Here is a 24,693-nt window from a genome sequence, read left to right as displayed (position 1 = left end):
GTTATTGACAAATCAGAACTTAAAAAATGGTCACGCTGCGAACAAAATTTCCCACTTCAAGCGACAAAACACACTGTTTCTATCGTCGGTATACCGACGGCCGCGTTTTGCAAAGCATACCAGAGTCGATAAATCGATTTTCATCACTCTTAATAATATTTGAATATGTTTTTTTTTTGTGTTAATTGTATGCACATATATTTTATATTGTTCAGACTTCCATCTTCGTTCATACAAAAATAAAACGATTGATGTTCTCTCATAATATTGATATGTCTCTCATCTCATAGTGATATGTCATCCGTAAGATACCTAAATTATACATAAAATTATTAATAATGATTGAATTATCGACTTACTTTTTTTCGTAGGCAGGTCAGACACTAGGTGAGCTGGCGGTCCAGGACTCAGGGCGGGGAGGAAAGGGGAGCGGGCGGCGGGGTACCAAGGAGCTCGAGGCCAACCAGCACTCTGGAAAAAAATTAACAATAAACCTTATTTTTTTAGTTTTTTTAATTTTTAATTTTTTATATTTTTTCGACGTCTCATCAAAGATGAAGAAGAATATGGAATCTGGGCATTTATGGGGCTGACGACCGTCATAGGCTGGTTTAAGTGATCACTTTACACACGTGTAACATTCACCAATTCTACCCATTATTGACAACCACACTACTCAACTTTTTGGAAGTTCTATTATATATTAACCAATTTAGAAACCTTGCTCTTGAATCACTAGAACATCACTAGAGACATCTATTGGTGAGATGTAAAGAAGCTTTTTATTAAGCAGAAACTCTTATATTAGTATGTGTGAAGAAGAATATGGGAGTACCTAATTTTTTTCCACCATAGATGGCTATTGCGAATTCGCGCGTACTGTGTTACGAGTTTGATCAATATGTTTATCTAGAAATTTCAAGAATTAGAGTAGTGTTGTCATGGGGAGAATTGGTGAATGTTACACGTGTGCAAAGTGATCTTACAAGAGCCTTAGCTTTGAGAATAGCTGTCTGCGAAGAATTTTAGGTGTGCGGGTGGTTTGACTTTGTAAGGAATGAAGAGATAAGGCGTAGGACGCATCAAATTTTGGTCACAATTGTCAAGAAAAGGCGATTCAGCTGCCTAGGCCATGTACTCCGCATGCCTCCTGAGAGCCGCTATCAAGCTTGCCTCTTTTACAAGGTATCAATCAGGTTCGCGCCATCCACGACGACCACTGCTGACAATTCGTCGGCAGTTCTCGTCTGATGCGGACTTCGGGATGCGGACCTGACTTGGGAGGATGTAAGGGAGCTGGCAGCCGACAGGAAACCCTGGAGACATAGGGAGCTGATATGGTTTAAGTAAGTTAAGTATAAGAGAATATGTATTATCAACCTGTCCGTTAAGTAGCCTTAGTTTGTCGTACACGACTCCTCCCGGTGATCCCGAAGGAGGAGACTGGGACTGCTTCTCTTTCTGCGCAGCCAGGTTGCGCAGGACACGGTTTATCGAGGATACCTGCAAAAATGACGTCATTTAAAAGGGATCAAAACAGACGATACTCAGAGGAAACCCCATTTACCTACTTAAACAATGTGTTTCACAATCCTGGAATTATGAGCAATTGATTAATATTTTTTCAACTATACGAGTAAATATACTTGGATCTCAAATTAGCAATGAAGGAGAAATCAGACGTTGTATCACTATTGCCAAAAGTGCCATGTCTAAGCTAGTAAAGTCTGAAAAGACAGGGGTGTGAGTAACAGCACCAAGATAAAGCTTGTCAGGAGTTTGGTCCACTCCATTTTTCTCCATGCTGCTAAAATATGGACCATAAAAGCAGCAGAAGGGAGGAAAATTGACGATTTTGAAATGTGGTGTTGGAGGCGCATGCTCCGAATTCCATGGACAGCTAAACGCACCAACGAGTCCATTCGTCAGGAGTTGCACTTGGATGGCTTGACTCCGGCCAGTTCTTTGGACAAGTTCACATAGCAATAAGGATAGTCTGGAACGGATGTTTATGATTTGTAACCTGGAAGAGAAGGGAGACAGAGGAAAATCCCCACACGATGAACCGATCAAGTTAAGACAGCAGCAGGCGCCTCGATGGTTGGAGCGCTACGTGCAGCGCAGTCAAGGGATAACTGGAGAAGAGTCATTGTTTCGACAAGGGTCATAGCCCTCAGTAGTGCGGAGAAATAAAAAATATGGCTAATTTTAAAAGCGCCATTTTTGTAAAAAAAAAAATACATCAAGGGCGCATAATAATTTCCAATTTACGTATTTTACGTTTATGGTGTTTTCATTCTTCTAATTAGATTCTACATATAGATAACTTAAGTCAGCCAAATGCCAGGTCGCAAGCCATGGGATACTCAGATATCCATTTTCTTTTTCTTATAAAAACGATAGATGCTCAATCTCTGTTGCGACACCTATAATGTACATCAAGAAAAATAAAGTTTGTTTTCTATTAAAATAATGTGTGCCCTAAAAATACTAGTTACGTCCACAATATTTTAGCTGTGTAAATCCTTGTTCACAAATATAGGTTTCTCTTACTAAGAGTTATTTTATATTTGACATCTCAACAAAGATAGTGAAGAATATGGATGTCTGGGTATTTATTTACAGGGTTTACGACCCATCATTGTCAGCGTTAAGTATAGGTTTCCAGTTGTAGTAGAGCGGGTTTGAATCCAGAAACTCTGACTTATGAGTTTGCGACACCAACCACGAGACCACAACCCGACTTAAAGAAAACCTATGATTAAAACAACATATTAAATGCTTTAGTTAAAAGAAAAAAAGCTTTAATTTATTAATTAAACGCTTTTTCTTTGACGCAGATCTTTATCAAAGAATCTAAAAATACTTATACAACTCTAACTATTTAAAACTGACAAAAGCAATGGAGAAGATCGTTTGATTTTAAATTAAGCCAAAGACTGTTTCATCCCTTTGAGCTGGGGTAGGAACTACCTTTCATTTTATTTTGCATGTCTTGTTTTTTGCCCCCAGTTAGGTGCAATTAATTGGAAAATTTTAATAAACAACAATAATTGCTGTTTAATCGACCGAAAGAGCACTGGATTTGTAAAAAAATAATAATTGGAAGCTACGTACAAAAATATGGAATTGGAAATGATATTCGATCTCTCTGAGAGATGCATTTCAAACAAAGAGAGAATTGATTAAAACCAGGAAATTTGGATGCTTTTAATTGGATTTTGTTTTTCGACAAAGATATAAATTGGTTCTCGTATTTTTAATTCTGGTTTTTATCAGTTAAATATTTATTAAATTCAATATAATTCTATTTTTCAATTTAATTCACTGGAAAACCAAAAAAGTATTCTCATTATGATAATTCATAATTTTTAATTCAAGTTTTACTTGGCAAATTCTGATTATTCTTAAAATCTATTGTGACACGTGTTTCGATGCATTCCGAATATTTTTTGCATCAAAAAAGTGTCACAATAGATTTTAAGAAGTATAGCTATTTGCCAATTAAAACTTAAATTTAAAATGGATTATTTAGTGCGAAGCAGTGTCCGCCTCCGTAGTGTAAAGGTCAGCACGCTCGGCTACCGTTTTGGAGGTCCCGGGTTCGATTCCCAGGGGGGGTCAAATAAATATAAGTGATTTTTTCACTTCAATATTTATTTAATAATACCCTGGACTGGTACCTGAAGCGGAGGGCTGATCACCTTTCCTTCATATGTAAACGATCAAGATAACACTGCGTTTATATGAAGCAGTGCCCTATGCACCATTGGGGTGCAGATAAGGGTTTTATTTTTTTTATATTTATTATTTAGCGAGTACAGAATCAATTAATAACACAATTCATCATCAAAAGACACACGGCAGTTTTTTTTTAAAATTGTTGGTGGATATTTTAAAAACATATAAGTACTTTGTTTTTAACCACTTTTACAAGAATTTAGTTCTATTTTCACCAACTTTTGAAAATACACAAAAAGTTTTCGTTTTCACTTTTTGATGAGACCATCTGTAGGTAGATCTTGAAACTAGTCGTGTTTACATTAATAACATCAAAAGTGGTCTTATGCAATTTTTTTTTTAAATTTAAGCTTCATTGCTTTTTCTAAATAAATTTTATTTTGGCTGAAATTGTTATCAATAAAAAAGCAAACAAATCAATGATAAATGATCTCAGTCTACTGTGGATCCACCAGGCTATCAAGAAATTGATCAAAACCGAGAAAATTAATATAGTTTATCGTTTTAACACTTTTCATTTATTGGATAAATTGTATATTTGTGTAATTTAAATATTAAATATTTTGATAATATATGTAGACAGGCGCCGTGGCGTACTTGCGTGGATGCTAGACTGCGAAACTGGCGTTGCTAGGTCGATTCCCTCCAATTTCAAAATGAATTTAAAAAATATGTATTTTTAATTGTTCAGGGTGTTCATGATGAATTTTTCACATTTACCTTCTCATCCGTACTATCATACCTGCAGACAAGCCTTTTAAAGATGGACGCTTTACGGTTTTTTTTTATAAACTCATATTATGAAGGGGATTATAGCTAAAATTATCGGTAAAAAGCATTATTGATAAAATTAAGTAACGTGTATTGAAATGGTTTGGGCACGTGGAACGTATGAGTGAGGATAGAACGGTTAAAAAAATATGAGGCGAATGTAGTTGAAAAAAGAAGCAGAAGAAGACCGAGGAAAACTTGGCACAATCAGGTATGTTAAATACTTGAAAGCGGCCAGGTCAGGAGTCGTAATAATCGTCGGGTATGTATGGGGAGATGCATGAATGTGGAAGAGGCTAAGAATGTTTGCAAAGACAGAGTGGTGTGGCGTTTGATTGTCTCTACCTACCTCTGCCAAGAAGCGGCGTGATGGTAAGTTTTTTTTAGTTATTTTTTCTATTTTAATAGTATTTTTTATCATATTATATGAATTTCGCACATACAAAAAAACAGCATACGATTAAGTACATATATGTAAGCAAATAGTTTTCAAAGAGAAAAGATGTGTGAAGCGTATATAGATGGAACAATGTAAAATATTCTCTAAATCTCTAAATATTTCCATACCGTTCCCTTTTCACAGACTTGACACAATGGGAGCATTACTAAAATCAACATTTTACGAAGATGGTGAGGGGTAAACAACAATATCATTAAATTTATTAAAAAATATATTTATATAGATTTACACACACAATATTTTGAACTAGCACAATTTTTTATTCGCAAATCTCACATGTGAAAGAAGGTCAATCAATGGATAAATACAACATCCGAAACATGAGTTTTATGATTGTCAATCATGGGTAGAATAATTAATGATTAAAGAAAACACTTGTTTTTTACCACTTGAGTTTTATTATAGACTACATGTTTCAGAAGTTAAACTTCCATCATTCAGGTCTGTATAATAACTTAAATATAAAATTGTTCTATAAATAAATAAATAAATAATAAATTGTTTCAAAATTCTTCACCTTTGCTTTCCATTTTTCCTTTGTTTTCAAACTCCGCCCCTTGACTAACCCCTTACCCTTACTTTCCCCTCTGCTTATTTATAGAACAATTTTATATTTTATATTTTAGTTATTATACAGACCTGAATGATGGAAGTTTAACTTCTGAAACATGTAGTCTTTAATAAAACTCAAGTGGTAAAAAACAAGTGTTTTCTTTAATCATTGTAACATGTCTTACCACAAAGTTAATGCCGAAACAATAAATAAAATAGAATAATGAAAGTCATAATTTTTTTAAATCAACCCATAAAAGGTCGTAAGTCTTAAGTATACCCAAACATCCATATTCTTCTTCATAGTTGTTGAGATATCTTTATAAATAACTCTTCAGTGGACAAGCCCAGATTTGTGAACAAGGATTTGGACTCACTCAAAATATTGCGAATAATATGCCTTGTCAAATTACAAATTAAAAAATGAAAACCATTGAAACTCTTATTTTTAAAGCGTCTCTTGGTTTGTCAAATATTTCAGGAAGATTTTTATATTCTTTTCATGAAATCGCATAGATGGTGACATGTCGCTCACTCCTTTCAACAACGTCTTACATCAAAAAACTTGATTTTTCAGGAGATCGTTTTTAGAGTTTAAGAATAAAATAAAATGCATTAAAAATAAATATGAAGCCACATATTGAACTTTTTATTGTACAACAGATCTTTTTAGGTGAAACCTGAAGGTTTTTTCTCCATTTGAAAAATATTTAGTTTATTTAAAAAATAAATAAACAATACCTTTTCTTCAAAATGCAAATACCAACACTTTCTGCCCTGTAGCGGGTAGATTTTAAGTTAAAAATATGCCGCTTTTGCTGGAATATAGTACATTTTCTGGGCATTCCGAAAACATGGACAACTGAAAATTTTCGATATTTGATTTATGACGTTGTTTAAAAGAGTGAGCGATGTGAAAGATGGTGTCAATTAAAAGATAAATATCACTTCCGAAATTTGAGTGGCGTGGTTTTCAATCATGGGTAGAATGGTGAATATTACACGTGTATAAAGTGATAAATTAACCAGTCTATGATAGGTCATAAGCCCTGTAAATACCCAGACTTTTATAACCTTATAATAAAGAAGCGGTTAGCTTCGAAACCGGTAGACATTATAATTAAGTTATAATATTATATTTATAGTGATTTTAAAATAAAGTTGCATTTTAATTATGAAATGGAAAAGCACAAAGTTAGTGCTTCAAATATAAATTATATTGTATAAGCTTCTTCATTTGTGATGAAATATCATGATTTACTGAGTAAAGTATAATAAAAATACAAAGCATTTTTACAGTTGGAATTTTTTTTTGAATTTGTAAAGAATTTTTGTGTAGAAAATTGCAAATGTCTGGTGACGTTAGCTTAGGATTTAAGCTGTAAAATCAGATATTTTTTCCTTGCCACATTTTATGCAACAAAATATATATATTTATATTTTATTTTATTGTAATCAAAATTCTTATCTCGTGTGGTAAAAAATATCATTGAAAAATCCGATTTATAGAAGCATTCATATTTTTTTTCAAATATAAGGCTATTGTCAAATATTTACGAAATATTCGAAAAGCGATAATTCCCTGAGATCTCTCTGAAATTACATAAGTACTTATATGAAAATTTTACTGACAATTTACGAGTATAATATTAAAATGCGTCGAATGCATGATTTTAAATTTTCAGATACTCAATTGAGATGATATTTTCATAAAAGTATATTTCTTTCCATCTTATGATTTTGATAAAATATGTCTGGCTAGAAATACGACTGTAAAGAAGCAAATCGGTGCATGCACTGATTGGCGTGATAAGCTTTAAATTATCGACAACATTTCGAATGTGTCCAAATACTTGTTCACAAATCTGGATTATCTCCAATTATAGGAGTTATTTTTATATTATTTTTTGACATCTCATCAAAGATGAAGACGAATATGGAAGTATAGGCATTTACGGGGCTGAAGACACTTTCTTTTCATCTCACCAATAGATGTCTCTAGTGAAGTTCTAGTGATTCAAGAACAATGTTTCAAAATTAGTTCATATATAGAACATCCAAGAATTTGAGTAGTGTGGTTGTCAATAATGGGTAGAATTGGTGAACGTTACACGTGTGTACAGTGATCACTTAAATATGTACAATTACAGAGTGGAATTGCGTTCTATTCTCTGCCTACCCCTGTGAAGAAGCGGCGCGATGGTTAATTAGTAAGACTCTTTTACCTATTAAGTATTTTTTTATGTTATTCGGAAACGTACGTTATGTTATTCAGGAACGTTCGTTATGTTATTCATGAACGTACGTTATGTTATTCATGAACGTAAGTTATGTTATTCACGAACGTACGTTATGTTATTCATGAACGTGCGTTATGTTATGCGTGAACCAAAAGTTGTCGATCCCCGAGTATCGACACGGCGTTATTTAAGAATTTCGGTGACAGGAAAAAATATGGGACGTAAACGGGGTCACGAATAAAAAGGGGGCTCCGCGGGGATCTCCGCGGGACAATGACTGACCCCCCGCGTCGGCCCTTTCACCCGCAGCCCTTTTAGGGGCCATTTCAATGGGAACATTTCACGGATGAAAGCGAAATTACTCCATTTCAACAGTCCTAGAGTATTAGCCGGGATTAGATAAGTCTTTTTATTCATCATTTAGAGAACAGATTTTTTGAAAGTGAATTCATCCTGGCATAAGTGAAAGAATCCATTAATTTATACCATATTTTCAAGTGAAAATTTCTAATTTTACCTGAAAATTGATAGTTTATTTTGCATGTGCGAAATTCATGTAATATATTTATAATAAAACATATGAAAATGAATATGAACGATTGAATGACTGAATGCAGTCAAAATGCGATCCCTCAGACGAATGTGTGGCACAACGATGTTTGACGATGAAATAATGAAAGAATGGAAGGCTGAGATAAGCATTATCGATAAAATTAAGAAAGGTGTGTTGAGATGGTTTAGACATGTAGAACGTATGAGTGAGGAAAGAACGGTTAAAAAAATTTATGAGGCGAATGTAGTTGGAAAAGGAAGCAGAGGAAGACCGAGGAAAACTTGGAACAATCAGGTATGTCAGATACTTGAAAGCGGCCGGGTCAGGAGTCGTAATAATTGTCGGGTATGTATGAGGAGATGCATGAATGTGGATGAGGCAAAGAATGTTTGCAAAGACAGAGTGGTGTGGCGTTCGATTCTCTCTGCCTACTCCTGCGGGGAAGCGGCGAGATGGTTAGTTAGTTAGTACATTATATTTTCTTTAATATTTTTGGTAGATTCTTTGTGGCACATTTCCTAAAGTTTAAACATTAACTTTGTGGATCACAGTGATATTTTATTTTGAGAAATAAAAAGACTTTGTTTTGTTGATCCACTGATATTTTTATTAAAAACCAACTAGTTTCGGCAACAGCCTGTTGCCGCCTTCTTCGGGGTTTATTTTGTGACTAAACATACATACATGGTATATAAAAAAAACCGTGTCATGTATGTATGTTTAGTCATAAAATAAACCATTTCAAATTAATGTTTTACATAGTGAATACCACCATTTCCTAAAATCTACTCAATTCAATTTTTTCAATTCAATTTATTCAATAATTAATATATACATTACAAACAAACATTTAAGGCGTATATATTAAAAAAACAAATTAAAAATTACACAAGAAGACTCTTGTTAAATGTGTAGAAGAATCTCGCTTCGGAAAACTCCTTCGGACACATGGAACAGATCAATATCCAATGTGATATTGTTCAACATAGCGGTAGCTCTTCCTACAGGCATAACCATCGGCAGGTTGGTCCTGTGTATAGGAATCTGAAACAATCTATGCCGACGCTGTCTTAGGTAACTATCGGGAACATACAGACCAATGCTCTGGATAATTTCAGGATTATCGATCATACCGCGCAACAATCGATAAAAATGCGTAATCAAATACGCATTCCTTCTAGTCTCTAAACTATTGTAGCCAAGCATACCCTGGAGAAACTGGGTCGGGTAGAGCCAAGGATAATAGCCGTACTCTCTCATGTAGAGATACCTCAAAAACTTCTTTTGGACTTTCTCTACCATAAGAGAGTACTTAAGCTCGTGTGGCCCCCAGATCATCGAGCCACTCTCGAGTCTACTTCGCACCAAGGAGTTATAAAGAGTTCTCAGCACGCGGGTATTTTGGAAAACCCTGGCAGTACGCAGAACAAATCCTAGCATTTTCAATGCATTACTACTGACTGCCTCTATATGATCGTGAAATGTCAGGGTGCTCACAAATATAACGCCCAGATCCCTAACATTCGATGCTCGCATCAGATTTTGGTCGTTCATTTTGTAGCGATAAAATAATGTTTTTTGGGCCCTAGTGAAAGACGTGATCGAACACTTGGAAACATTAAACATTAATTTGTTTCGTCTTCCCCATTCACATATATTTGATATATCTGCTTGGAGAAGACGAAAATCGTCAAAAGTTGTCACCTTTAAGAAAAGCTTTAGGTCATCCGCAAATAACAAAAACCGTGAGTTTAAAATTATATTCTTGATATTATTAATGAAAATAGAAAACAATAATGGACCCAGGTTAGAACCTTGCGGGACACCCGAGAAAGTATTGAAGGACTCTGACGCAAATAGACCGTAGGAGACGTATTGGTTTCTGTTTTGAAGGTAGCTCGCCATTAATTTTAGCATACCATCCGAGAAACCGATCTCATACAGCCTCTTCAATAAGACATCATGGTTGACTGTATCAAAGGCCTTGGCGAAGTCATTATATGAACAGTCGACCTGATGTCCCGCGTCTAGAGCTTCTGTGACGTAATTCGTAAAAACCATCAGATTTGTTTCAACCGATCGGCCTTTCCTGAATCCATGTTGTTCATCAATTATAAACGGCTCTACTCGGGAAGCGACGATTTTACTTATTATGATTTCAAATACCTTAGCTGGTGCAGAAAGAACAGCTACAGGTCTATAATTTTCTACGGATGACTTAGAGCCACTCTTATGTATAGGAGTAACCTTTGACATCTTCCATGTTTCCGGGAAGACCCCTGTATTCACTGAAAGATTATACAAAAAACAAAGTGGTCTTTTAATCAAATCCACGCAGCCTTTTAGGAAGAAAGTTGGAATGAAATCTGGACCAAGAGAATTAGTGTTACTTAATTTTTTTATAGTGTCGGCCACATCTTTCTCATTGATATTACAAACATCAATAAACTGCGCACCGGTCGGCGAACATTTCTTGGCAATGCTAATATCAAGAAGCGGAGGTTCATTACTATATACAGTCTTAAAATGACCTGCAAACGCCTCGGCAATGTCTGCACCCCGTACTATTTTTTCACCCCACGTCATGGAGTTAATATTCCCACCATCCGCCTTTTGAGACTTTATGTAGTCCCAAAAAGTATTTGGATCCTGAAGAATACCATTTTCCATGCTGGTAATGAACTCCCGGTATGCTAATCGAATGCTACGTCTCACGACAGATCTGTAACGTCCAAACATCTCATAATCACTGTGGCAGCCAGAAGCTTTCCATTTCTTATGATAGAAATGCTTAGTCTGTATGTCTCTAATAATATCCCTAGAAAACCACTTCGGATATCGCCTTCCACCAGCAGCCTGAGATCTTCTAGGGAAGCAGGAATCAAATACACATTCAACAGTATAATAAAAATATTGTACCGCCTCGTTTACATCCGATTTGTTATACAGATCTCCCCAATCGATACCGTCCATGAGGTAATATAGCTGGCCGAAGTCGCCTTTGTGGAAGTTCCAGCCCCTCCGACGAACCGTACCCTCCCCGGGAACTCTGGATCGATTGGGGCGATCTGCAATCGGATTGTAACAAAATTCAAGTGCGGGGTGGTAATTATCTTCTCTCGTAAGAGGTGATAGTGATCGAAGTACATCAATCGCCCTTCTACTAAACACTAAATCCAAAGTTCTACTTTTAAAGTTCAAAATATTATTATACTGTGTGAGACCCAACATCGAGCACAGAAAAGTGAGGTCATCTTCTACACTTGTAATATTTCTTGCCGACTGTAGGTTAAAATCACCCAATATAATAATATTTCTACCTTGAAGTAGCTCTAAACTGGACAGTACCTTGTCGAAGAACAATCGATATACTTCAGTCTCACTCGCCGGAGGAAAATATAATACGCAGATGAACGTAATATCGAGATCGCATGTAAGTTTTACCCAAAGATCTTCATTGGACGTTTCCAAAATAGAAAAACGCTCGACTTGCAAGTTTTCTCTATTTCTCACAGCCAATAAACACCCTCCACCCTGCCTGTGGCCACCGCGGTCTCGTCTTACTATTGTAAAGTTACTATCAAAAAGTTCGGAATCAAAAACGCCAGCGTTTAACCAGGTCTCGGTTAGTGCTATGACATCAAGGTCACTGGCCGAAACACTGTTATAGAATTCTACGCATTTTGTCTTCAATCCTCGAACATTCATATAGTAAAAATTCAATTTAACATCTTTCGCATTATCGCGAACTAGTCACTTTACTGAGGGAAGGCGCGGCGCATCTCGCGGTTTTGTCTCCCACTCTTTAATAAAAGATTTACGCGGCCAATTGTCGCTATGCAAAATTTTTGAAATATTTTTTTTATCTAACCCGACTTTAAATGACGAGTAGTCACCCCGCGATTTAATTTTGGTTACATTAAATGAGGCGGTACTCACCAGTGACGTTAAATAAGCAGACATGTCGTCGGCCGTCGTGTCCTTGTGAAACGGATAGAAGTGATAAAATTTCATTTTTTCATCTTCTCTCCGCTTCCCCAAGGTACCTCGAACGACGACACGCCTCTTATTTTCCACTATCTTCCATGTTTCATCAGGAGGAAGGACTTGAGTTGCTGGAAGGATCGCCTCCGACGTCAGGGTATCTTCGGCGCTGTCCGACTGTTGGACGCTGACATCTGGCATCGTGACTTTCTTAGCATTCGCCGCCTTTGACATGCCGCGAGTTGTCATTTTGGTATTTGTTGACATCGCGGGCATAGCGTCCCCAGCGCGCATGCGCGGAGCCGCACGTGGCTGCCGAACCTTAGCGGAGATTTCCGAGCGGCTCGGCTCGGACGCCACTGGGCCGCCAACGACGGCTGGGCAGGGCGGAGAGGGGCTTGCGGGGAGCTTAGGTACGAGCGTACGAGCCGAACTGGCGGAGATATCCGAGTAGGTCCGTACCCGTACGGACGTAGACGGCACTGGTTCGACGGCGGAGGGGCAGGGCGGAGAAGGGCTCGCGGGGAGCCGACCTACCGAACTACCGAACTCAGTAGCGGCCGGATTTTGAACCGATTTTACTGTGTTTGAATCAATCCATTTCAGAATTTTATCCAGTTTTGTCGTCACTAATTTCTCCAATTCGTTAATTCTCTCTGTGAGAGAACTGATGATTAGGTCCGACTGAGACATTTTGCGATTTAAGGTGCAAAAATAACAAAAGACGTGCACTTCGTGTGACAACTAGACACTCCTACTGTGACACTTGATCCGCACCATTTTCAAACACCGTGTATGTAAAAATGATGCGGAATGCATCATTTTTAGCACTGGATATTAAGAAATAGTGTTACACGTGTGTAAAGTGATCACTTAAACCAGCCTATGACGGTTGTCAGCCCCGTAAATGCCCAGGCTTCCATATTCTTATTCATCTTTGATGAGATGTCAAAAATAATATGAAGAAATAGTGTTATTTACTAAGTAAAATATTAATTAAAAATGTATGGATTTTACCACAAAATGACTGCCGAATCAAAATGAAAATAAAATAAACCTTTAAAAGGGCAACTTCAGGGTTTATAAATCAAAGACATAAATTAAACCCTGAAGAGGGCAACAGGTTGCCGAAACTAGTTGGTTTTGTAATAAAAATGTGAGTGGATCAAAAAACAAAGTCTTTTTATTTCTCATTCTATATTGTAATGTATTTCTGAAATACCTTTTTATGTTTTTTATTCATTGCAACATATGTATGTATACCCACTTCAGGGATCAATTGAGAACGAAAGTCGAAGGCTTCCTGTATTTATAAAACTATTATCAGTTGTTATGCAGAATATTAAAGACTTCAGACGAGTTCCAGACCCCCTCGAGACTCGAGGGAGAATTTCTTCAAAACCTTTTAAAACATTTCACCGTCTCCCATAGGTACAGGAGAGCGCGCCCCTGTTTAGGCACTCAGTCTTTGTTCCATACAATAAATAGTAAATAAAAGGGATGATACTGAACCGTAAGCAATTCCTATTTTATCGACGTTTCGACATTGTTTGCTGACAAAAAGCTGCACAAATTAAGAAAGTGCATTCACAATCATATATTCAAATGCATTTTGTACTGCTGGAAGCCGTTATCCATTGTCTCGATCGAAAATGTTATAGAAATAATACATATTTTACCATACACCTTATAATTTTGATTGAGGAGCTTTTGACACCAGCTCCTGCAAATGGCGGAAATATATCGCTCACTCCTTTCAACAACGTCATATTTAAAAAAAATCGTCAATTTTCAGTTGTGTATGTTTTCGGAATGCCTAGAAAATGTACTATAACCCAGCAAAAGCGGTATATTTTTAACTTAATATTTACCCGCTACAGGGCAGAAAGTGTTGTTTTTGCATTTTGAAAAAAAGGTATTGTTTTATTACTTTTTTAAATATACTTAACATTTTTCGAATGGAGAAAAAACCTTCAGGTTTTACCTAAAAAGATCTGTTGTACAGTAAAAAGTTTAATAAGTGGCTTGATGTTTATTTTAAATACATTTTACTATATTTTTAAAAATTAAAAACGATCTCCTGAAAAATCAAGTTTTTTGAAATATGACGTTGTTGAAAGGAGTGAGCGATATGAGGAAATGAGCGAATGTGGAAGGAGCGAAATTTGTTTGCAAAGAGAGATTATTGTGGCGTTCTATTCTTTCTGCCTACCCCTGTGGGGAGACTGCGTGATGGTAAGACGGTTAGTTACCTCGTTAATTAGTTTTCATACTCTTATTTTTCTAACACTCCTATTCATTCATCGTTCACTTTGTGTAATGCCACTAAAAACACTACTTCATGACTACTGGTTTTGGAACAATCATTTCATCATTGAGTCAAATGTAGACCAATGAATTTTGGTTCACCTGTTGTTTGACCTGATGATGGAATGATTATTCCGAAACCGGTAGTCATGAGGATGCCGGTAGTATTTAGATTTATATCTTCACAAAAAAATATGAAAAAAAAATACTTGAACGTGGTCAGGTTAGCAGTCCAAACAATCGGCGGGTATGTATGAGGAGATGCATGAACGTGGAAAAGGCGAAGAATGTTTGCAAGGACAGAGTGGTGTTGCGTTCTACTCTCTTTGCCTACTCCTGCGGGGAAGCGGCGTGATGATTAGTTCGTTAGTTTTTACAAAAAAAATATAAAACGTATTATAAGGATTTTTTTAAATATTGCAAAAATAATTAAGCATTGTTCAGCTAAAAAAAGTTAAAAGAGTCACTGGACCAAATGAAAGTCACCGCTAGCTTTTGGAATCAAAGAATACAGATATTGAATAATAGTTTTGATATAACGATCCAAATTGACCCATCCGTGAAATTCGCGATATACGACAAAAGATTATTGTGAAATAATTGCTAACGGGTCTTATTATGACAATTTAGCGGACCATAACTTTTATTTACGTCAATAAAAAAATCGAGTGCATTGTTGGTACAACTCGCCAACCGATGTGCTTAGTGACTTAGTTCTTAATCGATTATTTCACATCACTACATTGCACTAACGGCTTCTGAAACTTCAAATTTAGGGGTGATATATATTTGGTGTTACTACATCTAATGAGCGTTTTGAATGATTTTCAATCAAATTAAAATATTTTTTTAAATGTGTCGCCTACTTTCAAACTCCGCCAGATAGATGTAAGTCGATTTTACAAAAAATGCAAAATTCTCCGGGTAACATTTATGTTTCAAAGATTTGTCTGTCTTTAGATAAAATATTACGAAATAGAGAATTTTCCCATTTTTTTAGATTTTTTTTTCAGTATTAAAAAAAAAGAGACACAAACCGATAATGACGTCATCTTAATGTTTGACCCATCCCGCTTTGTGATTGGCCGATATGGGTCCATGAATATTTAGTAGAATTTGAAATACAACGCTGTTTTTAAGTATTTTTTAGCAGGGTTTTCAAGTATATAAATATTTTGAACAATTGGCAAAAACCACAATTGGCATTCCGATAGATTATGTATTTTAAAATCTTATAAAATAAGATCTGGCGGATTTTGAAAATAGGCGACACAAATGTAACATGGAATTGGCAAAAAACAGAAAACAAATTTAATAAATTAATATGAAAATCAAGACCTCAGCCGCCGTGGCGTAGTCGGATAAACGCTTGACTGCGAAACTGGCGTTGCGGGTTCGATTCCCGAAAAGTGCAAAACAATTTTAAGAAAGGTTTATTTTTAATCGTTCTGGGTGTTTGTGATGTATTTTTCACATTTACCTTCCCTATCCTTACTATTCTACCTCCAGAAAAGCCTGTAATTACAGGCTTTGCGGGTTTTTCCTTTAAAAATAATAATACTTAAAATATTTTAAAAAATTAAACATGGAACTGGCGAAAGAATGATGAAAATATAATAAATTAATATTAAAATCAAGAAAACCTGTTTCAAAACATTGAAGTTATACGAAATTAAAATCTTAAAACATAGATGGTTTACGACTGTCATAGGCTGGTTTTACACACGTGCAACGTAACATCATCAATTCTAACCATTATTGACAACCACACTACTCAAAATCTTGTAAGTTATATATATATGATCTAATTTCGGAAATATGAAAAATAACTCCTATAATTTGAGATAATCCTGATTTGTGAAAAAGTATTTAGACTCACTCCAAATGTAGTAAATTAAGTTAGTTGGTTGGTTTTTAATTTCAACAAAACTTGAAATATTTGGGAATTAAATATTTCAATAAACTCCCTAAAGAAATTTTAAAAAATGGAGGATATACAAAATTATTCAGAAAAAATAATGCCCATTACATGTAAATCTTGAAAAATAAATAAAAAAGACTATTATACTATTAATTATATAAAACATTAAACCATGATCGTAAGTCCCTCTCCAAGCACAAGAGCTCAGTCTCTTTTTTGGAGAGGCACAGCGAATCTAAAACTATAAGTTTGCCATATGTATAAAAATTTAGAAAATGTATTATGTTGTCCTTAAAAACGTAACTATATTAAATAAAAAAATAAAAAAAATGTAAATAAATTCTGGTAACTGCTGCCAATATATGTATTACACATTCAGTTGATAAAGCATTGGTGACATACGTACGTATAAATCAGTGGACATCCATTTAAATTTAGTATTGAAGCATTATAATAAATATGCTGAAAATTAAAGTGTTTATGCCACTTCATTCACAAGTCAAGCCTATTCAAATGACCTCATCGTCACCATTGGGGATGATAAATGGAGGGGTGGATTCGTGTAAAGATGCACACCGCATCTGTCAGATGAATAATTATTATTTAAATAACATTCAGATCTGTTCATTTGAATGCAAATCCTTTGTATAATGAAATCTACCCCTAGTAAAAGTTATGAGGGTCAAGATAGTCTCGCAGATGTAATACAATATTACGAGGAAACGATTATTACACACATAAATTTAAATTTATGTTTATTATACAAAACGTTTAAATCTAAAATGCAGCATCAAATTTTAGTATATTCCGTTAAATTATTGTTGTTTAATTTATTTAATTCCACTCCACAAATACTTATTTACATGTACCTACGGTAAAAATTAGGGCAAAGAAATCAGTTCGTTCCGCAAAATTTTTCGTAACTCGAATCAAATTTTACATTTTGACCCAACCTTAGATGAAGAAAAATATGAATTATTTATATGGTTAATGACCTTTCATAGACTGGTTTACTAATCACTTTACACACATGTAACATTTACCATTCTACCCATGATTGACAACCACACTTTTAAAATTTTGGATCTCCTACATATTTCATAAATCTCATGACGCTTTATGTGTCTTCATGTTCTGAAGCCATCTATGGTAGGTATTAGAAAGCTTTTTGTTTTGAATATTGAAAGCATTGACTTTGTGGATCATATTGATATATTATTTCGAGAAATAAAAATACTTTATGTTTTGATCCACTCACATTTTTATTAACCAACTGGTTTCGGCAACAACCTGTTGCCCTCTTCAGAGTTTAATTTTAAAATTAAAAAAAAAATTAACCCTGAAGAGGGCAACGGGCTGTTGCCGAAACTAGTTGGTTAATAAAAATGTGAGTGGATCAAAACACAAAGTATTTTTATTTTTCGAAATAGAAAGCTTTTATTTGGCAGAAACTTTAAAAAAAAGATGTATGCAAGATTTTAATCGGATTGCATTCAGGGAGATGCCTGAAAAAATTAAAATGTTTGTGCAGCTTTTAATTTGACCAGATTATTTTGTTCGTAACATTTTCGGGTGTAGTGGAATCATTGATCAGTGTGATTTATAAATATAAAAATTACCTAAATTATTTTTTTTTTTAAGTTTATTTTTGTAATGTTTGTATTTGTAAATACCAATATTTCTTAAAATCTATTGCGACACGTGTTTCGATGCATTTACATAATTTATTGCCACAAAGTAACTCCCGAATCAATTGATGGTATTTTGAAGAGTAGTATAATAAACCGGCTTATGCGGTGTTGAATAAAGTATTAAATAGATTAAAAATAAAATTTAATTTATCTCCCATGTTATTGTCCTAAATGCGAGTATCACCTTATATTTCGGCATAATGAAATGTATCATTTTTGATCCTAAATATAATAATATAACATTATTCCTATTAATTTATTCATCCCCTAACACGTCTTCTGTTGTAATCGCCGAAAATAAATGCTTGTCTGTTAAATATCCCCATTGACGGAACGAGGGGTGGAAAGTACCCGAGTTGTGTGACAGAATTTGGACTGGCATAAATAATACCACATTAGGGGTGAATTTTACATATAGGGAAAGCAGGGTAGTTTGTCGTTGACATGCATCGATAATTAATTATTGTTATTGACGAGTCTTTATTCCAGATCGAGGTTATAATAATTTCTCTGAAATGTAAAGCAATGAGTAGTCATATTAATATTTTTAATACATGTAAATAGTTTTTTAGACACAATCTGACAATACCCTGGTAAGACGAAATAGTTGTTATAGATAAAGAAATAATTAAATTATGTCAATTTATTTATTGCGAAAGTATGGTTTAAAAAATTGTTAGTATTTTTGAAGGAATCTAAAAATAAATAATAAATACAATTAGCAGCAAAAATACAACAACAGCAGTTTCGTCTCCAGTGTACGCTTTGTAGACGAATTTATTAAAACCTCCTTAATTTTGTTTGTTACACAATGCACAATGCATACAGATATACATATACTTTACAAATTATTTTCCGAAATTCACTTAACATAATGGATGTAGCCTGACTGTCGATGGCGTCTTAGCGGAACAGGTAAAAAAAGTTCAAATATCTGGGTGTGGACTTGTGTGGTCAAATAGATCTGCGATGTGAAGTAATGGAGAAGTAAACAAGGTTGCAGTCATCTCAGGATGACTGAAAAGTTCTAAATGGAAAAACCCTGAAATTAAGATCGGCGGCAAAATCAAAATATATAAAACTTCTGTGCGATCCGTCATGACATATGGGATCAAATCCAGAGCAGACAGAGGAATAAAAAACGCGCTTTGAGTGTCAGAAATGAAAAATGTAATTAGCATATCTGGCAAGAGTCTACGAGATAGTATAAGGAACACCAGGATAAGAGAAATATGCGAGATCGAAGATGTCGTTAGGTAGGGAAGGCAACGAAAAAGACAATGGTATGCGCTTGTGAGGAGAATAGAACCATCCAGACTACCTTACATTGCACTGCACGGCCAACCTAAACGCAGACCACCAAAGCGATGGATTGACAGCTGGGAGTCGACATCGCAGGAGGCCTCTTAAAAACAGGCCACAAGCCATATACCAAGGAGGAGAAGAAGAAAAATAAATTTATGAATTATTTATTAAACAACATTTTGACTAAGTCTAAATACTTGTTGACAAATTTGGGTTTCTCCGCTTAGAGTTTGATTTGATTTGATTGAATAATATAATAATTGATAGATATACTCGTACTTGTACTAGGAATAAACTTCTTCGGAAATCTTCGGTTTCAAATAGTACCTAAAAGAATATTCCTAGAAGATAGATCGGGAAAGGGGGAAATCGGAACTAAATAACACGGTAGAGTGTCGAGTTTACCGACCGCTTCAATAAAGTTACTACGGATAAATTCGATTTCCTAGGTAGTCTCTTCAACAGTAACAGCACGCTTGTTTATCCTACGTATGTCTATAAAATGTCTTTACTATACATAAATATATATATATATATATATATATATATATATATATATATATATATATATATATATATATATATATATATATATATATATATATATATATATATATATATATATATATATATATATATATATATATATATATATCGTAGTCATACAGGAAAAAGTGACCAAGTGCATTTATTACAAAAACGTAATCATTGACATTTTACTAGCTTAATATTGCCCTGAAAAAATTACAAAGGATTTTAAACTTGGACGTATAATATACTGACTTGTTAAAAATGAATAACTGCATTGATGTTTATTTTCTTGCTAAGCAAAAGTGACTTAAATGACCCTCCTATATATACATTAATACATATTCCAAGATTTTAATGATTCGTATCTTAAGGTTATTTTTTTTAAATATTGAAAAAATAATTAAGCATTATTCCTTTTTCGGCTTTCTTAATAATACACTGCATTATTTTCTTATTTTACAATTTGAACAACTATTGTACATAATTTTGTCACACGTTTATATGAGTGACCGCAATTCAACTGAGTAAGTACGGCCAAAAAAAATGTGTACATATTTATATATATATATATATATATATATATATATATATATATATATATATATATATATATATATATATATATATATATATATATATATATATATATATATATATATATATATATATATATATATATATATATATATATATATATATATATATATATATATATGTGTGAGGAGATGCACGAATGTGGAAGAGGCGGAGATTGTTTGCAAAGACGTAGTGGTGTAGCGTTCCCAAGGGATAAGGATCAGTAGTTAGTTAGTACAGTTAGTCAGGACTCGACGTTGGAGTTCTAATCCGGGAGTATGGACGTAAATGAACGTCGTAGACCGTCGGTCAGTTGGTATGATGTAATTTGTATAGCAATGACATCTGTGGATATTTAAATATAATTTTGTCATAAAATGATACCTGGAAATGGACAAAATAATATCTGGAAAGTTTAAAAAAAATACATATTTTCTATCTTCGTAACACATAGATTTCGTGAAAATAAATTATGTAAAAATAACCCACACTTCCCAGAAAAATTCGGACATTAATTATTGTACTCTCAATAATTACTTAGAGAGAGAGAGTTCAATAATTAAGGAAAGTTTGAAACGCATTTTTTTAAATTACCTAACGTCCAAGTGACTCTGAAATCTAGGTACGGCTTATGCAACACCGCTTATCATGACCTACTCAGGCTTCAACTTTTTAAGTTTTATAGCCTTTGCCCACTCGTGAGTAGATTTACTCTTTATGTTTAAAGTTACTATAATTTCATGTAATTCACGAGTGAAATTTCTAGGCTAAAACACTCGCTATCTCGCTAGAGGCATGGTCGAAACGCAAAGATAGTCAAAACATTTTTAAACCGTTGCTCCACCGCGCTGGGAGGAGGAAACCACCTCTGACGTCACAAATCCGCAAGTCCGTCGTGGAGGCGTTTGGTACCGTGTCGCAGTCGCCTTTATTTATTTATTTGGCCACCACACATCCACTCACCGCCGTTAGATCACGCTTAATGTCCCCGGCTTCTGCCCCCGGTGACATTTATATCCGGGGTGGGTGCTTAGGGGTGAATTTAGAACGGAGTTCGGATGCTGTCTGACAAAAGAAATTCCGGGGAGATCGTAAGAAAGCCAGAAGTATAAGAAGGCTAACAAAAGGGTGGATTTTGGTTACTATAAATCCGCAAAGCAGGCAGAAGCATCTCTACTTGAAAAATAAAATACATATCTGCGCAGTATATCAATTTGTTTTTTTTTTTTAAATTAAACACTTGAATATACAACTTAATTAGTTATATTTTTATATGGTACGACTAGTTTTGAAAACTTACCGATGTTTTCAATTTCTGGTAAAAATTAAAACAAATGAACAAAAAATATTTAGGGGAATATATATATATATATATATATATATATATATATATATATATATATATATATATATATATATATATATATATATATATATATATATATATATATATATATATATATATATATATATATATATATATATATATATATATATATATATATATATATATGTATATATATATATATATATATATATATATATATATATATATAAATAAAGGTTAATAAATATATAGATATAGGGGGGGGGGTTAAGGAACAAGATTTTTTGCAAAAGGAAACATAGAGAATAATGGTGAGGTAGTTTGAAACAGTATATTATTATTTAACGTTTTATCTGAATTTATTTTATTTTTAAATTTTCTTCATTATTTATGACTTAATAATTTAATTACATGCATAATGGGAGACGCCTGAAACAGGATTTACTTTTTTTTCATGATTTACGATTTACTGAAACATAAAATATGATTTACAGCTTATAATTTCATCAGGATTTTTTTTACTAACAATATTTTCGGTGTATCTTAATCCAAATGTAGTGTTGTTGTCAATAACGGGTAGAATGGTGAATGTTACACGTGAGTAAAGTTATCATTTAAACCAGCCTTTGATAGGTCGTAAGCCCTGTAAATACCCAGACTTCCATATTCTCCTTCAACTATGATGAGATGTCAAAATGTAAAAATCAAAGTTTTTAAATAAATTTCCAATAACTTTATAAAATAAAACAATAACTTTGATGTGATTTTCACCACTTTATTATTGGTACTTTTTTCCAACCGGTTTCGATAAAAACTTTGTCGTCTTCAGGGATTAACGTGTACATGTTTGTTCCTGAAGATGCAAAGGTTCTTGTTGAAACCGGTTAGAGAAAAATACCAACATAAATTGGTGAAAAACTATGTAGTTTTTTTACTTTATACGGAAATGTATATTTATTTTACATTTGTGTGAATCTAAATTCTTGTTCCAGAAAAGTACCAATAAAAAATGATATGAAAAACATGAAAATGATAAAACAAAAAAAAAAAGTTTTATTTTATAAAATTTATAAAATGTGCCACAAAAACATTCAAGAAAATATTTGTATTAACTACAGAGACCATTAAAGTAGTCAATTATCAACAATCGTCCTTAGAAATCAGTTTTAACGAAGATTGAAAACGAATAAGAAAAAAATCAGGACAAAATGATAATATTTCATTTCTCCTGAAATTCGCGGATATAAAATTAATCTGACGCAAAAAATATCCTAATATCGCTAACGATTCCTACCTATTTTTCACGCCGTCACAAAATTTATTAATGCGAAAAATGAAATATCACGACGGGTGAGAATTCAATTCTGATAATTAAATGCTTACGGCACCAGGACATCCCTCGAGCTCACACCCGCGTCGACCTCCTACCCTTGCGACTTATACTCTACAACCGCGTACTTATCAAACATACAAGGCAAAAGCGCTTCGTATTGGGAGCGAATGGGTCGTCGCACACTGGCCCAATTTGAAAATTTCGGAGGATATTTAAATCAAATTAATTATTTTCCTCTTCTATTCGCACCCAATGGTGCATAGGGCACTGTATCTCACGACGCAGTGCTATTTAGATCTTTTGATTGAAATTTTACTTAGTTAATACCAGTATTTCGTAAAATCTATTGTGACACGTGTTTCGATGCATTCAGCATCATTTTCTAATATCGTATGTGAAGCTGTCCGCCTCCGTAGTGTAATGGTCAGCATGCTCGGTCATCGTAGTGGAGGTCCCGGGTTCGATTCCCAGGGAGAGGGTCGAACAAATTGATTTGTTCACTCTAATATTTATTTAATATTACCCTGGACTGGTACTCGAAGCGGAGGGCTGATCAACATTTCTTGATCAATATTTTAATGATCATTATAACACTGCGTTTATATGATGCAGTGCCTTATGCACCATCGGGTACGGATGAGGGTTTGAACAAGAAGTATTTGAAGCTAAGTCCATTTTTTTAGTAGAGTTGTTTCGTAGAGTAGTAGTAGAGAGTTTAAGAATAGTGGTATTTACTAAGTAAAACTTAAATTAAAAATAGATAGATTTTACCACAAAGTGACTGCCGAATCAATTGATGTTAAATTTAGATCTTTAATTACGTGAAGGCAAGTTGATCGATCCTATGCTTTAGGTAACAGACCAGGGTCATATTAAATGAATATAAGAATGAAAAATCGCCAGAATATAAAATTAGACGTAAAATATTTTATATATGTAAAATTGAAAATAATTATGCAAGAAAAAATTCATTATTATGGATAACTTAGTCTTCGTTTGACCTGATGATAGAATGATTATTCCGTAAACGTGAAAACATTACGTTTTTAAGTTGTATTAATTACATTTATAATATTTGCTGAGTTTACTTGATTTTAACATATTGACTGCCAGTGTCAGCCACTGGTGGGCGACACAAGGCATTTTAATTACGTCTCATTGGCCACCGGAGGCTGACACTTTGTATCTTATATTGTCATATGGTCAATACAAGGTACAAAGTGTCAGCCTCCGGTGGTCGACGCGACGCAATATAAATGCCATGTGTCGCCGGAGGCTGACACTTTGTATCTTATATTGTCATATGGTCAATACAAGGTACATATGTCAGCCTCCGGTGGTCGACGAGACGCAATATAAATGCCATGTGTCGCCGGAGGCTGACACTTTGTATCTTATATT

At 34.2% G+C, this 24,693-nt stretch overlaps 1 protein-coding gene across 1 annotated transcript in view; it reads right to left on the bottom strand.

Moving 5' to 3' along the window:
• Positions 1–359: 359 nt before the first annotated feature.
• Positions 360–24,693, bottom strand: part of LOC148303268 (paired box protein Pax-6-like) — a gene marked incomplete at its 3' end in the record, with an annotated part of 61,826 nt that continues 37,492 nt past the window's right edge. Inside the window, exons 4-5 of the mRNA XM_088270239.1 lie at positions 1,381–1,503; positions 360–471 (exon numbers count right to left, since the gene is read on the bottom strand). Coding sequence (XP_088126365.1) covers positions 360–471; positions 1,381–1,503 — 235 coding nt within the window. The remainder of the gene's footprint in view (positions 472–1,380; positions 1,504–24,693) is intronic.

The sequence above is a fragment of the Brachycentrus maculatus genome, unplaced genomic scaffold (genome assembly GCF_059751285.1).
Source record: "Brachycentrus maculatus isolate JH-2025_06_01 unplaced genomic scaffold, ASM5975128v1 h1tg000375l, whole genome shotgun sequence".
In the NCBI taxonomy this organism is placed as follows: Eukaryota; Metazoa; Arthropoda; class Insecta; order Trichoptera; family Brachycentridae; genus Brachycentrus; species Brachycentrus maculatus.
The sequence above is the reverse complement of the archived record's forward strand: the minus strand, read 5'-3'. Positions and strand labels throughout refer to the sequence as shown.